Source organism: Stegodyphus dumicola, chromosome X2 (assembly GCF_044657685.1).
Source record: "Stegodyphus dumicola isolate Sdum_Otavi_A_Nest chromosome X2, ASM4465768v1".
Classification (NCBI taxonomy): domain Eukaryota; kingdom Metazoa; phylum Arthropoda; class Arachnida; order Araneae; family Eresidae; genus Stegodyphus; species Stegodyphus dumicola.
In genome coordinates this window covers 159,251,055-159,268,276 of record NC_140781.1, presented here as the reverse complement: position 1 = coordinate 159,268,276, position 17,222 = coordinate 159,251,055, and the positions used below count along the sequence as shown (strand labels likewise).

The 17,222-nt window shown below is 33.8% G+C and overlaps 1 protein-coding gene across 1 annotated transcript in view; it reads left to right on the top strand.

Moving 5' to 3' along the window:
- Window positions 1-11,355, top strand: part of LOC118204240 (rho GTPase-activating protein 100F-like) — a 264,758-nt gene extending 253,403 nt beyond the window's left edge. Inside the window, exons 11-12 of the mRNA XM_085808929.1 lie at window positions 8,907-9,105; window positions 10,178-11,355. Coding sequence (XP_085665055.1) covers window positions 8,907-9,105; window positions 10,178-10,326 — 348 coding nt within the window. The 3' untranslated portion in view covers window positions 10,327-11,355. The remainder of the gene's footprint in view (window positions 1-8,906; window positions 9,106-10,177) is intronic.
- The last annotated feature ends 5,867 nt before the right edge of the window (window positions 11,356-17,222 follow it).

Sequence of the window (17,222 nt, the reverse complement as noted above, 5' to 3'; positions counted from 1 at the left end):
TGTAACATTCAGTAATGAAGGATATCTCTATGTATATCAAGAACCTAAAGGTAACTGATAAGAACGTAACTCTCATAGCAAAGTAGTCTTCACCATCTTGTCTGGAATCAGCTTAACAAAATGCATCTATGGTTTCTTGTTGTCGATTTAAAATCTATATCTTCCAATGCGTTTGGTGCAGCAGGAAACAGGATTCATCTTATCGCACAACAGTGCAATCTATGCCGATCCGATTCATCAAAAAACACAAATAACCGTCATTCGATCCGTCAACAGAGAGGAGTGGCCTGTTTGTTCAAATCAGCGATTATATATCCGCCTAAATCGTGCCACCGTAGCTTCTTGATAGGGCTACCTTTGAAAATGGTAAGCTGTTAGCCATTTCAATAATAAAATGACCTATTCCTCTTGCATTGACTATATGCCTATGATCCCACTCACTAAACTCGCATATTTCCCTCACTTCATAGACTTCCCTTTCTCGAAGCCCAGATGTTTGCCAGTTTATAGTTTTCGTTTAATGTGGGCACTTTTCCTTTGCTGGAAGGTCGGAGTACAAATTTTTCATCATGTTTGTTTCTAAAATTTTGGTCATTTAGTGCAATTTTATTCCATATTTTTAACATTACCAAAGTTCATTTCTGTAAAATGAAGGTGAAAGAAATGTTCAGTGTTTTCACCTAAAAAAGACTCACAGTGCTAAAACAAATGCTAAGTTCACACAAGACTAAAAAGTGCTTCAAGCACTAGAGTTTACTTATCTAAAAAACCGGCAACTGCAAGAGTTTCGGTATATATATCATATCAGTCCGTGAACATGAACAATGTCGTCAGATGAAACACACTTAAAGTGCATTATATTCGTTCAAGCATACTAATACTATGCCGTTTATCTTTTCTTCTTGCTACTCGTGTAGAATCTTTATGTGGTGTGGTGTATTTAATTATGGCAAAGCACACTAGGGCTATCTGCCTAAGGGGAGGGATGCCTTTCGTGGAGGACTTTCTAAGGGAAACTGGCTCGTATACACGTTACACATGGGGAAAACCACGAAAACGCCCATGCAGCCAGCCCGTTCGTGGGATTCGAACGTCGTAGAATCTTTATGAGACTTCAAAATAGTCATAGATGTAAACTGCAACATATTGCGTCTTTGGTATTGCATTACGCTGGAACAAATTACATTCAGCATTAACAAAATTCAGGAACTAAAACATACATAAAATATTGCTTCTCAGTTTCAGCGAAAACAATTATACGTAATAGTAGAAAAAATATTAAACAAACTGAAAGCAATGAATATCAAAAACGTAAACGATTTTTTTTAATATTTGAAATACGCTATATATGTGGTTTTAATTGAGTTGTTATCTATAGATGTTTTAAATGTTTTTACGGACCTAATTATAAAATAGATTGTTTTTCAAAAAACCTTTACAATGATTAAATCTGACGAATACTCAGAAAGGGGAATGCAGTAAATTTGTGCAATGAAGCATTACTCGCTAGTATTTCTCTAATACATCTTTTACAGCGTTCTTAGTGTAATGAAACGTTGCATAAAACAACGCAGACAATTTCAAATTTCAAAACTACTTAGCATTTACTTTTAAACATAAGTTTCAATTCACTGATATGTAAAATAATATTTACTTTAGTTTTTTGGTATCCTAACAAAGTTTTGTTTTTTAATTATCTACCAGCAAAGTTTGAAGACTAGTATTTTCCTTACAAATAATCGCATTTTTATTCAGATTCTATGAAACGTAACTACAAGGGAGCCTACTTTATCTTAGCACACCCATGAAATATTAGAAGAATGAGTGATTGAAAGTAAACATTTTTCTGTTCTACGATCATTAATTTCCCCGGATTTTCTTCAAGAATACTTAGAACAGGACACGAGGGCTTTCGCATTAATATTTCACGCACGCAAGCACGCGATGGTAAGAAAATTATAGTGGTTAGAATACGCAACCAACAAACTAAGAAAAGGGGGATAGATTAGTTGCAGACTCTGTTATTTACTTGTAAGGATTATTTTCTATGTAAGATAAGCGGAAGTCTGTTTCAAAAGTTTTAATTTCAACTAAATAACCATTAATTTTGTAAGTGCCTCTTAAGGACATATTTAGTACAGAAAGGTATGATCGAAAAATGTGCTTTTAACATTTTCTAAGGTTCAATAAAATTTATTAGCATTTAAATTAATACCAAAGTTCTTACTGATGAAAGTTTTCAGACTATTGAGCAAGCAGACTCTAAAATATTGAAAGAAAAAAAATATTATCCAGTAATAAATTTCCGAAAACAGCAATAAGGACTAGAATAAAAAAATACACTGCTGGCCATTAAAATTGCAACACCATGAAGGAAAGCAAATACGAAAAAGATATTTATTGCACGTAAACAGTATGGCATGAAGACAAAATAATTAAATTTGTAAGCATTTTGGAGGCTTACAGGGGTGCGAAATTACACTCATGTCCATAAATTAAGGATAATGCAAAATCAGGCAAAGGAAGAGTTAGAAGCAAAACAAATTTGGCTTATTTGCAAAGCTTATTTATTAAACAAAAGGTAAAGAGCAAAAAAAAGATGCTATATGTTTGATATTATTAAAAAAATTAGCGATTTTTTCTCCCTGGAGCAAATTACAAAAAAAAAAAAAAAAAAAAAAAAAAAAACCAATATTACATGGTTAGTATGATTATTAATACATTGTATGTCTCCCAGACGATGCAATACAGTCCGTACAACGCCTAGGCATGCTGAGTATCAAATTATCGATCTGAACTTGGCGGATATTACAGTACTCAAAAAGCAATGCTCTCCGAAGTTCCGGTAGGCATGTAGGAGGAGGTTGACGGGCTGCAACCCGTCGGCCAAGCATATTCCCTACGTGCTCTACTGGAATCAAGTCCGGTGAGAATGCTGGCCAGTCCATACGGCTGATATCCTCTGATTGAAGGCATTCGCTTACGATGTTTGCACGGTGAGGACGGGCGTTGTCATCCATAAACAAAAATTGTGCGCCCATGGCGCCCCGAAACAAACGTACATGTTGTTCCAGAATGACGTCCCGATAGATTTGGCTTGTCATGGTTCCAATTTGAACATGCAGGTCAGTTCTGGAACCCAGAATAATTCCACACCAAACGAGCACTCCTGCACCACCGTAACGGTGTCGTTCAGTGATGTTTTCTTGGTGGTAACGGGTACCTGGAGCTCTCCATATGGAAGTCCGGCGAGAATCAGACTGCAAACTAAACCTGGACTCGTCGGAAAACATCACACAAGCCTACTGTTGCAGTGTCCATAATGCATGCTCTCTACTCCAGGCTAACCGCAGGCGACAGTGAGTTGCAGTAAGTGGAACGCATCTAACAGGTCTGCGAGCATATAGACCAATCTGCCTTAAGCGTCTGTACACGGTCTGCCTTGAAATTGTCGTACCAGTGGCTGAAGAGAGCTGACGAGACAGGTCTGAGGCTGTACTCTGCCTGTTTCTTTTGGAAGAAACTACCAAATACCGGTCCTCATTTGACATTGTAACTCTGGGGCGACCTGTGCTGTAACGTCTACTCACATTACCATCATCTTGGAATCGTTGCCAAAGCCTGGAGATGACACTCTGGGAAATTCCAAGTTCGTCTGGTACTGCCAGTTGGAAAGCCCACATTTCAAACGGCCGATAATTCTACCACGTAAAAAATCATCCAAATGCGTTCATTGTGTCATAACTATTCGGTTAATGCACTGAAATGCTTATAAAGCGCCTGCGAACAATTTTACTTATTTGCCTGTATTCCTTATATATCACTCTCTTACACTCTCGTCATTGTGACGTACCATCGGTGTCATCTGGTTACTTCCTGAAATTTGCATATGATTCTTGAAGATGTGTGTAGTCATTTTACAGGTGACATATTTATTTTAGAGTTCAATTTCCGCGTGACTCCGAATTATCCTTAATTTATGGACATGAGTGTAGTAGAAACAGCTGCGAACTCTGGCAGCTAAAACGGCCCTTGCCCCATTAGGCATGGAGTCCAACTGAGCTTGGATGACAGAAATGGGCAACTCGTTCCACGCTGTTTCAAGTCTATGCCATGCTTCATCAAGCGTATTAGATGGAGAAGGGTGGTGGGTCAGTCTCTTAGCAACCTATGACCAGATGTTTTCAATGGGTGACAGATCTGGAGACCATGCAGGCCAGGGCAGCAATCGAATACTCTTTGTATTAAGGAAGGTCAGAACACGACGTGCAACATGTGGTCTTTCATTGTCTTATTGGAATATGGCGTTTGGGGGCCTCGAAAATAAGGCACAACCACTGGACGTAAGATGTCAGAAATGCACCCATCTGCGTTCAAATTACCGTCGATTTGAATAATACATGGGCGTGTTGTGTACCCAATGGCTGACCAAACCATCACACCAAGTGCAGGGCCCCTATGCCGATATCGAATGCAAGCAGGCGACGTGCTGTCTCCTCGGACACTCCAGACATGTATACGGCCATCAGAATACTGCACGTAAAACGGGACTCGTTTGAAAAGGCGACATTGTGCCACTCCTGCACCCAGTTTTGTCGTTTGGAGCGCATTGTCAAGAAAAAACGGAGGTAATGGTCACCCTGCTGAAAGTCCACACTGCTGCAAACATCGACGCACCTTACGAGCTGATACTGGGCGTGGTACAAACATGCCCATTTCCTGACTAATGGTCTATGATGTCATCGTACGGTTTTGCAGAGCTGACCTCACAATATGTCTGTCTGCTCTGGCGTTAGTCATGGAAGGGTGTTGAGATTCTGTATTCCGTTCAGTATGACTTTCAGGAATTCATTGATTCCATATTCGCTTGAAAGTGGTTGAATGTCGACCAGTGCCACCGGCGATATCACGGAATGTTAATCTACACTTTCGATTAGGCAACTATCCTGCCTCTATCGAATTTCGAAACTTGATAATAAACATGTCCTCTTTTTTATTAGAGGCTTAACACGATATTCTGAAGAAACCCCAACCTTATAAAGCACTTCCCGAATGAGAAATCCACTACACAACTTTTCTTTTATGCAGTGCTTTAGATGTCGTTTCTCCCTCCTGCGTTGTCTAAATGCGTTGAAATACTAATCATTTGCATATCCCAACCTCTTCTTCCTTTCGTGTGATTTCGACGTTTGTCAAATTATTTCTTCCTGGTGCTGCAATTTTAAAGGCCAGCAGTGTATTTTGCATCCAGTTGCTGCTATAGAAATATGTTGTAGTAACCTGCCATTATTTATGTGAAGAATACACAGCTGCAAAATTAAAAAAAGTTACGCAATCTGAAAATCACACAGTCTCATCCGTCCATAATATCCGCAGTGGCCACCTGCTATCTTCATCATATATGATAAGAAACGATGATGTTCTCTTTTCTGCAAATGTTTTGCGCCGGCAATTTTCGTCATACATGTATCGTTTCAGTGCCATTTATGGTTTTCCAATGCGCAAGAAGAAAGTGGGTGTTTCCATTCGAAGGTTTCGAATTTTTTTCACAGTAGCCGTCACTACAAGAACTCTATTACTTTACATCATCACACTCACGAGCGCATACCTTCAAATAACAATATCTGAAATTTTATTTTGATTGGTTGAGTGGTTAGGCCGCTAGGGGTTCATATACTGGGGAAGTTTTTTTTTTTTATGACCACCCTATACTTGCAAGATCTTCATATAGAATTCCTCCTCATGTGTAACATATATAGTAAAAACAATTTTCCTTAGAAAGTACTTTATCAATGCATCTCTCCTCACAAGCAGGAAAACTTCTTGTGCTTTGCCGCATTTAGTTAAACAAATTTATACTTTTTCATAAAGAAATACAGAATATAAGGTTTCAGTGCATAAAAAATTATGAACTCACAGCAAAATACATACAGCATACACTGAAGACATATTTCAAAAGATTATTTTTAATAGCAATTTGACATATAAGCTCATTTTAATTATTCCCAGTACAAAATAAAAGTTGTATTTCTTGTTTCCGCTGCATAAATGGCGCTTGTAAGAAACACCATGATCTTCATACCTTCCGGGTGAGGTTTCTACGGTTAACAAGCTATATAATATTCATTTGACGGCTTCTGAATGGTTGGTAATTAATATGGCAAAGCGCACAAGGTTTACTTGCTTAGCTCGCCATTAATTCAGAAAGAATTTTCTAAGGAATAATGATTCGCATTCATATAATATAAGGGGAAAACTATAGAAACAATCTTTCCGGAAGCACTGCATGGGTGCAACTGACGGTGTTTGACGGCAGCAATATCGGTAACAGAAGGCAGTATTTGAGTTGATACTATGCAGCGTCATCTATTAATTAGATATTCAATCACACGCGTTACCTTACAAAATATAACTCATCATAGATATAGCAAACAAGAATTATAACAAGGAAATTAACTGGTCCCCTGGTGCTGGTTCAACTATAAGCAAGGAGGCGATGTTTATGTAACTAATCGATTTGCCATAGATCCATTAGCTTTCTACATTTGATGAAAATACGTAAAACTAACTCGTAATACATACAAAATTCAAAATTTAACACTTACTTGAATATATTAAGATAAATTTTCCGTCAATTACAGTGAAACTCTCGTAAAACTGAACATATGTTACTCATTATAAAAGGTCATTATCATTTATCGCTTTTATATTTCAAAATAAAAAAGATACTGCTCCCCGTGGAAGATTACCGATAGCTAAACCAAAACTCTAATAAATAATATCTCTCCGCCGGCGTCAGATTTTATGACGTCGGCGATGACTATGCACGCCTTTTTAAAAACATATCTAACATACCTGTAAAATTAGTTGGTATTTTTACAGGTGCATTATTCGATCATTTTTAATTTTATGAACTTCAGAAATAATGGAATTGATTCCTCGTCATGTGGCGAAAACTCATGAAAACACAAAGAACTAGATATATTTCATAAGTCTGCTAATTACTGATTCAGAAGTCAAACAACAAAAATCAGCTATCAAAATCTGCTAATTAGTTTCACCTAACGTTCTATGCATTCCTAATAAAATAAAAACTGATTAAGGTTTTCAATTACCTTATAAAGTATTGCTACGATTTAGAGGCATCTCAGCACTATAAAAATTTTAAAAAATGAAGAATAGTAACAAAAGAGAAAAGGAAATCGCTTTATCACTAATATCATTTGAGAGATTAATTTTAAGTCTGCGTCAGCGTATCCGGCTAATACAAAACACTCAGGATGTACGCAAATAGTAGAAGATAAAAGAATTTGAAACGAAGGAACTAGATAAAGAAAGTTCTAACGATAGAAAAAAATGATATGTTGACTTTTCAATGAATTATGTAAAATCCTTTTAGTAAGATAGAAGTTAGGTTTTAAATGTCATTAGTAATTATGCCGAATTTTAATTAAATTCCAATGAAAGATTTAAAGCAGACAAAAAATATCCTACTTATTATGCAATAGTTCCATTGAGATAAACGTTTCTCTGCTCCAGTTAATCACCCAGATAAGAGTGAAGAATGATGCATTTCCGAATCAATAGCTTTTCTAACTTTGCTTCTTATTTTTATGAGGCAAAACGGATTATTTTCCAAAATAATTTAGAGAATACATTTAAATTACTACCTTCATTGTAAAATTATGACTGAAACACACTATTTCAATGTTTGTTTTAACATCAATTAATTCCGTAGCATCATTCACATAGCAAAGCTTACACAAAACAGTTTAAAACTGCTGTATAATAAATATGATACTTGTATTTCCACAAACATAAATGAGCATTTAATTTATTTAAAATGGAGGACAGAGAACGAATAGTTGGAAAGAGAAGGTAGTTAATATATCTGAATGCATAATTATGGAGCGTGACTAGAATGACAAAGAATCGGGTTTAATTTCCAGAGAATGATGCGTTACAAATGAAAGCAAAATTCTCCTTTTGTATTCTAATATAGAATGACTTAATGGCATGACACTAATGACGTTTAGCAGTAGCTGACGCAAGAGAATCTGTTTAAGAGATAAGCTTGAAGTTCATAACTCCCGACCATTTCATGAACAGAATTTCAAAGATCATTTTTTATTAAGAATTAGAACACAGAGTGCACAAAAATATTTCTGGAAAAAAAATTCTTCAAACCAGACGATGATTTACTATCGAGTAATATATTCCAAGATCTACAAGGGTAATGTGATACCACGAATAATACCTAAAGCTATATATAACGCCCTTGTAATGCGGTAAAGTTCGACTTATTACTTACGCACAATGATAAGGCACTGCCAAAATTAAATAAAACAGAAATAAAGTGTACAGTACATGCCATTATGTACATTTACAGTATATTTTCTCTCTTTCACATGTATGGAAGTAAGAGATTCTGAAGCTTAGCCTATCCTCAACAGATAATATAGTAAAGAAAAAATACTGTGTCTGTATTGCTCTGTACGGTTTTGAGGGAACGGCAGAAGAACAAAAATGAAGTTTTTCATCCTAGCAATGCGTGAAAGAGGAACACCGATCCGAATCATGTAAGCATATCTACAGAACTATTGTATTTCACAAAGTTACAGTCCTTTTCCAAGCAGCACGCATTTTGATTCCTAAAAATCATTTATACACTGAATCAGCGAATACGCAGAGCAGGATTGTATTTGTCTGTGAGATTATACTAAGTATATACTGTCTGTGAAATTAGACAGCAGATACTAGAAATTGATTTTGAATGCAATAAGTTGACATTTTTTTCCCTTCCCCTCTTTCAGTAATAATATTGCTTTAAACTAACAGCTCAGTCTAAAACTACTGAATGTCAGAAGTAATGAATTATGATTTAAACGGCATCTATTTCTTCACAGTGCACTGTGCTGTATCTAATGGACCACCTCAAATTAGTGACAGGACATAGTGATCGCAACAAAATGAGCAGTCAAAGCCTAGCTATTTGTTTTGGACCTGTCGTCATGTGCCATACTGAGACTGGAGCTCCTGTAGCAGAACTACGCAAACCTATCGAGGTCTTCAAATATCTCCTAGAGATATGGCCTGCCAAAAGAGGTAAACGCCCATTATAAGCAAATATTTAAAACACAAGTAGACAGCGAAGCGCCTTACCTTTTAATAGTCAAAGCTGTCTTTTATCATATACCTAAAATAATTTTTAACTTCATTGTAATTTGTAACATACTTTGCAACGGATGGCATTATCTTTGCTGTACTTTTTTTTTTCCTTTGTGAACGTGAAATATAATTCTAAATGTATAACAATTTACTAATTTGAAAGAAAAAAAAACTGTACGATTTTTCCCCCCCCCCCATATTTTGGTTTTCCGTAGAAATAAGGAAATTAAATATTGCAAGATAATAGTTTTGAATTTACAGCTTAAAACTTTTATAATGCTTGTAAAATAGAGGCTATTTATTTACGAATTTAACTGCCCAAGTAAACTGCTTAGTTTAAATTTAAATGAAAATATAATTATATCAATAAATATTCTTCCATGATGTATTTTACTTATAAGAATGGGTTACACTTCTCTTTAAATTCCATGATAAAATTTATGTTAGAAAATATACGGATATGGTACCCAACAAATTTTGCTTCATAAAAAAAATTACTTTGTATTTCAGATGTAAGTGAATATGGATTTATATAAAAAATAAATAAAATAAACAGTGTTGCTCTATATTAGATGCATGAAATCCACATTCAATAATGGGAAAAAAATTTTGTCCGAAAGAAAAGAAATGCTGTAGAAATGTAGTTAGCATTTTTATTTGAAATTAAAGCCAAAGAAAGGTTAAATTTTACCTGTCACATATTCCAACTATTAGGATCTGATATATTATATTATATTTAATGAACCCAAATAAGGAGTAAATTCGATTTAAAATTTATTTATTCATTAGACCTCGAATAACTTACATAATATCAAGGTACTATTAAAAAACCTAATACCATAATTTAAACAAAAAGGAAGAAAAATGTCGTTTCAATAAGAAATTATGCATTAATTTGCTCTAGAAAATAATTGCATGAATGCATTTTAATGGTTAAAAGTAATATAAGGTATATAAATATTTCCTTATAAAAAGAAAAACATCTTTGAAATTTCTTTTTCTGTTTCAGCTATGCCACCTGGAAGTGGCAGCAGCAATTCTAGTGGATCCAATGGGGTTCCCGAAGACAGAGCCCAACAAGGGGGAGGCCGAGGTGCCCCAGCTAAAAAATCGATGACTTGGGTTGGGCAAAGAAGCCTACCAGAATCATCTTGCTGACGAAGAGCTCATGATTAAGTTGTGATCGTTCCCAGATAAATTATAATGTTGAAGTTACGTTAATAATGAATTTCGAGTTTAAGTGACAATTAAAGGTGGGAAGAACAAAGTTTGATGCTAGTCCATGGTTAATACTGTAAAGCGGGAAGTTTTGTATTAAACTTAAGTCAGCTTCCGTTTCCATATATCAAATCGGAAGTATCATGGCTATCACAGTCTTTGTTATGTCCTGAAAACTTAGATTAGTGATGCACAATCTAGACGGGGAATAATAATTTGTATTATGGAAAGATGAGACTAATGTGTTCAACTTCTTTCCCACGGTTATAATTTGTTCTTGTGAAAGGAGTTGCTGTGCAAATAACATAATACTAATTCACTATATCAAATATGTCTTGGAGATATATTTTTTTCACATATTCCTCATTTAATATGCGGGTAGGGAAGAACTATATGAGTAGGCATCTTGTAAAGTGTGATATCAAGAATTTTAACGTTTAACTGTAGAGTAGGTATTTTGTACAGTAATTATACTGTCGGAAGAGAGATTATAAATCTCATCTGTTCCAGAAACAGGGCCCCGAAACTGGCTCATGTTAAAGATCGAATTTATTTTCAAGCATAGATATATCATTCTGCAGGATCGCAAGCGCATATCATGTGTAGAAAGGTTTCACAAATTTGAAAATTATGTTATATATATATAGACTGTATCAAATGTCTCACTTAGACTTCAGACTTATGGTGCTGACACCTTTTCGTATCATAAATATATATGAGATGAGTTCCATGGACTTGGTGCTCTGTTCTTCCCACGGGTAGCGGCCATCGATTTCGGTGGCGGAAGCTGATTGTACCGAAAATCTTCTTTTGTTCTATCTAGCAGCAGATTTCCCGAGAGAGCAGAACTATGTTGGTGTGCCTGTGCCCTTTCCTCCCCTCTATGCGAAGGCAGAAAACAATGTTTACTGTATGATCCGTTAATAAATAAAGTATCCATATGACCTCTATGGTGCTAGATAGAACCCAGCTGTTGTCGAACTCTTACTTATATGCCGTTCAACAGTTCATCAAAAGCAGTTACAGTGGAATGAAAAAAGTACATCTGTTCACTAGCTACAAGTTCTTACTGGACATCAGTATAGTTTATTTTTCTTACAAAGCACAGGCTTCTCTGATAAAAATAATATTCAATATTTTATTTAATTTTATTTAATTAATATTAAACTTTTATTTGAAATTTTAGCTAATAACTTCAACGTGTAGTGAAATTTTAGCTAATAACATACGCACGTGTAGTGGCAATTCATACTACTTTTTTTTTCCTTCGAACATTAAAATTCGTACCAAATACACCAAAAGAGCAGCTAATTAAACAGAAGGAACTCAGTTTTCTTCAAACGTATATAACAATGAAAACAATTTCTTCTTCAGAAGTCTACATGTTTTGGCAGATCACAATAATTGCAAAATGATTGTAAGGATTTAAAAAAAATCTGAAATAGTAAATGCCACGATGCAAATAATAATTCTTTAGTATGATAATATTTTTTAGCAAATTCTAAAAATTAGTATTCTAGCCCAGAAATAATGTTACGAATAATCTGAAACATGAATTTTTTATCCTGAAAGGTAAAGAAAGGAGCATTTAATCCTCTTTATGCTAACTATTACATACAATGAGCATAAAAAACTGTAAAATTTTATGATAGGCATTGATAAATAAGATACTGTACACTAAGATTAAAAAATATTCTATGTAACTAGGTACCAAAAAAAAGACATTTAAAAGTAATATTTCTTAGACTTCACAGGGAAGAACTTTGATTTCCGAATATAAATTAAACTTTTTTTAAAGATACACACAAATAATTCATACCATGAAGTAAAAAAATTTAAATATAATAGATGACTAAATAATGGCATTAGATATATCACAATACTTATATTTTTATTCTAGTTATAGCCAAAGATTTGGTATATACAATTTTTGAATCAAAGTAAGGCACATGTTCTTCGGTTTTAAATTAATCATTAAAGAATTATTGGTTTTTAGGATCAATGAATAATTATATGTTTCTGTCAATGATTATTTGTTCTGAAATATTCTTCCATCTACGTTCTTAATTATAAAATCAAAAAGAAAGAACAAAAAAAAAAAAAAAAAATTGGCTCAGCGAATTCCGTTATTATGGAAATAGATTGCTGTACAAAGTATGATTCCTAAATATCGCTATAAGCCAACAGTTGTGACAAAATGTGCAGAAATTATATATATACATACATGTGTGCATGTGAAATCTATCTCGTGTGAATCTAAATTTGATATTAATTTCTGTAAAAACCCTTGATTTAAGCAATCACAATTTTTGAATTCCATTCATCTGTTGAGGTAAACCCAATGAACAGTATCTCGACTAGGTCCAATGTAATAGTAGCTATAACTGTTATTTCAATCACTCAGACATTGATTTTACGCTTGAAGTTAATCTCAACATTTATCTTTGCAAAATAAATAAATAAATCTAGGTTACTCAAAACTTATATACATAAATTTATTAAACTTCATTTCACAAAGAAGGTCTATCAACCTCCAAACTGTAAAGTGGTTTGAAAGAAAATACAGCTGACTCTGTACTTTTATAAAATAATGATATCGCTTAAAATTAACTGATATACTAATATATGATCCAGAAAAAAAATTATTAATATGAACCTTTTGTTCACCAAACTCTCTAACAAAGCTTGGCAACATTTTGAAATTTTGGAACGTTTTCATATAATAATGTTACATCACCAAATACATACTTTCAACCTTCAACGAAATCATTTGCATTGTTGGGGGTATTGCTTACATACAGATCCGATTTAACAGTATAACCGATGAAAATAACTTAGCTGTTCCATCGAACTCGTTTTCTCAGTGTTCATCACAGTCATTTTCTCAGTGTTCACTATATTTGAAATGAAGTTTTCATATTGTTTACACTTTGTTTAGGTTAAGGATTGCTTATTAATACTTAATACATATTAATATAGTAATAACAAAACTGTTACTGCCGTTGATTTGCTTGTGGTATATATACCGCATTTCGTACAATTATCCATCTGATAATTTTCAGCAGCTGATTTTTTTTACGTACTTTTATATGCAGATTTATATATATATATATATACACATATTCAAAAGTATTGAGAGCTCAGGGTTGACAGACTGTCCTTGTCACATCGAAACTAATACATAATATTTACTTACATCATCACTCTGTATCTCGACTTTAATAGTAACTTCTTTCTTTGGCTTCTTTCTCTTTCTAGAAAAAGTATCGGCGACATTAAACACAGTAACAAATTACAAAATGCTTCAATTTTGATGGGAATAAAAATTCATTTCTTATATTTCAAAGTAAATTTTATTAACGTATATTTATAGATGAAGTGATAAGGAAAAACTGACAATAAATGTATAATACGAGGTGCGCCCATAAAGTAACCGGACAATTTCTTATAAATAAAAAAAAGATTATTAATATTCAAATAAATTTATCTCCTTCTCAATAACCGTCAGAGGAGTTTATGCAATTTTTCTAGCGCTTCTTTTAATCATTGAAACCTTGTTTATAGGCGTTGGAACAAACCGTTCCTAAAATATGCGTAAGATTTAATTTAATATCAGAGACGTTTTCGCGTGTCTGTCCTTTCATGGCCATCTTAAGCTTCGGAAAAAGGAAAAAATAACCTGGCGATAAGTCGAGAGACTAATGGTGGTTGATTTGTTACTGCAGTTCTATAGTTAGATATAGCTATATCGACAATGCTGCTAGTATTGTCAGGCAAAAGAAACCTTTGTCCAGAATCAAACAGTTTCTTCCTAACTCGCCTCATCCTGTTTCTTAGTCGAAAAACACCTTCTTGTAAAAATGCCGATTGATTGATGAATTTTCAAGGACAAAAATCCTGAAGAATAAATCCTTTGTAATCAACAAATGCAATCACAATCAGCATCATCTCAGTCTTTCATTTCGACATCAGTGCTTTTTTTTCGTGGGGGGGGGATGGGAGATGATTCTTTCCACTGTGCACTTTGTTTGTTTCTGTGTCGTATTGCAACAACAGGTCTCATCTCCTACTATGATAGATTTTAAGAAATTGTTGCCTTGTCTCGCCTCGCAGTAGTCAGCAAATCTTCACAGCAAACTTTTCTTCTTTCTGGTGTTCTTTCAAAATATGAGGTACAAATCGAGCACAAATTTACCTCATTTTAAAATTTTCAGCTAAAATTAACCTACAGTTTTCTATACTTATCCAAAGCATGTCTGAAAGTTGCTGAGTTGTTACGCGTCTATCAGCTTTTATCAAAGAACAAATTTTCTCCACATTTTCCTCATTCTTTGAAGATGAAGGACGCCTTATCTTTGATTCATCTTTAAAGCTTTCGCGCCCACATTTAAAGCGATTGTACCACCCATATACTTGTGCTCTTGATAACTATGCATCACCATATACTGTTCGAATCATCTCTAATGTTTCGGTAGCAGATTTATTTAACTTGTAACAAAATTTAATGTTGTAACGTTGTTCAATCTCGAAGCAAATTTTTTCGTACAATGTCTCCTCGGGTAATGAAAATGACTCCGGTGTTTTGATTTTCAGCCGACAAAATAATCAGTTTAAACCGGCATAAACAAGAGTTGAGTTATAACTCTTTCTAAACATAAATTTGTTAAAAACATTATTCTTTCCCTTTTTTATCCTATCGTTTATTTTTTTAATTTGTCCGGCTCCTTTGTGAACGCACGTTGTATGCAATTATCCTATGTAATTAAACTACCTATAAGAGTAACTACTTACAAACAGAATAAATAGGGGGAGGGAATTAATGAATGCCTTTGTACGGATTTCAACTACTTGACCGATTTAGAACTTGAGGTTCCTGCTTTACAATTATGAAAGCCTCAAGTTTAATGATTGCAGTAAAAAGGCATTAAAAAGGCATTCAAAAAACTAATTTATTATTTCTCATTAATTTCTAATGCTGCGTCTTAAAGGTACCGGAATCAATACGCTTCCTAAAGTCGAAACCTGGTTTATTTGTCCAAACAATATTTCATTTCTCTCGGATCAATCAACCGTTTTTATATTTTTTGCAGATTAGTCAAATAACCATCACCGTGAATTTAACCGTTAATAACCCTAAACTAGAACTTCACCAGCGTAATGACTTTTAGACGTATAATTATTAGCTTAATTTAATCGCATGCTATATTGTTAAACTGATATTACATATCGCTGGCTATTAGTTAAACTCTTTTGATACCCATTAAATTTACTTATTAATGAACACTCATTATATACACAGACAAAACTTGTTTCATATTAAAAAATATTACAGTTCACTAATTTAAATATTACCCATCAGCATTTCGAAATGTAGACGATAAGTTTGTTAATTTTAAAAGTCCTATTAAATATTAGATAATATACATAATCTTATCAAAATATACGGCAGGCATAATATCGAAATTTTAAACTCTATTTTAAAAACAAGATGTCTAGAAATGTATTTTACTAGAAAACTACAAAATCATTACAATAGAAAACATCTCAGACATATAAAATTAAGTATTTGATTTTTCAATACCATAAAATTTTACATTTTATTCTCAAATTACTAAGAGAAAAACAACTAAGAACTAACCATTCGTAACATATTTCACAGCATTTCTTACGCTTGTGACTGCAAAAAGCTTGGTATTTAAAACTCCAAACTAGGTTATATCGCAAAGTAACGCTGAGGGAAGAAAGATTTACACACAAACATTAAAAGGCAGAATTCCTTAATGATCTGCGCAAGGTTATAAAACTCGGAAAATAGTTCACGAAATGTATACCGCTATCGTAATACAAGTTTAATTTTTAAAAAAGCATTTTAATTTCTCTGCGCTGTTATAAATAATTCAAGAAACAAATGTTAGTAATTTAATTTGTCGTGAAATAGCTTTCCACATGCCAGCAAATGATTTCATTAACAATGAAAATTGACGTAACATCTATTTTTGTGATGTACCTTACCGCGACAAGCAGTTAATTTCCGACTTTAACAAATCCAACAGCATGACCTGTTTATGTTCTAAATGGGTATCGATAATATATTCTAATCGGAATGCCATGGATTATTTAAGCAATAAAACATATTCATGAAAAACAATTAGGTTACTAAATTTAGTTATTTGAACAAAATTAAAGAAATAATTTTGTGGAGATCTCTCATTTTAAAAAGATTAATGCTGTAATAATTATATCGCATATGTTACATAAGTACTTCTCTACAGATTCAGGGATGCTTCTGCGTTACGTGGCAATCAATATACCCAACTAACTTTTTTTACCAGTAGATTATTAACATAGCATTGTACAAAACATAATATGTTTTGCACTACATAGATGTGGGGCATCAGTTAGGAACTTCACGTTAGAAAAGCAAATGTTAACGTTTATGCAAAACAAAGTAAAATCTATAGATATTTTCAAATAAATTTTTGACGTAGCTCATAATATATTAGCTTAAAAATGAAAGGACTGGTTTGAAATGAAATGAACACTATAGTTAAAAAATGAAAAAGTCAGTAATCCAATAGCGGAGAGTGGGTACAAGCTCATTGCCGAGTATGACTAAAAAGAAAGTACACGCAGATATTGTTATCGTGACATATACGACAAAAAGCAACCAGTAACACCTTCAAAAATTCAGTGTCCGAGTTCTGTCCAAAAATTTAATAATGGGGTAAAAAATTAAATGATTCGATTTTTTTCCTACAGTTATTGTTCCCATGGTTACAAGCCAAATCGGGAAGGGAAAAATAACCCTGAAGTTCCTGTTTTAAAGTAACGGACTA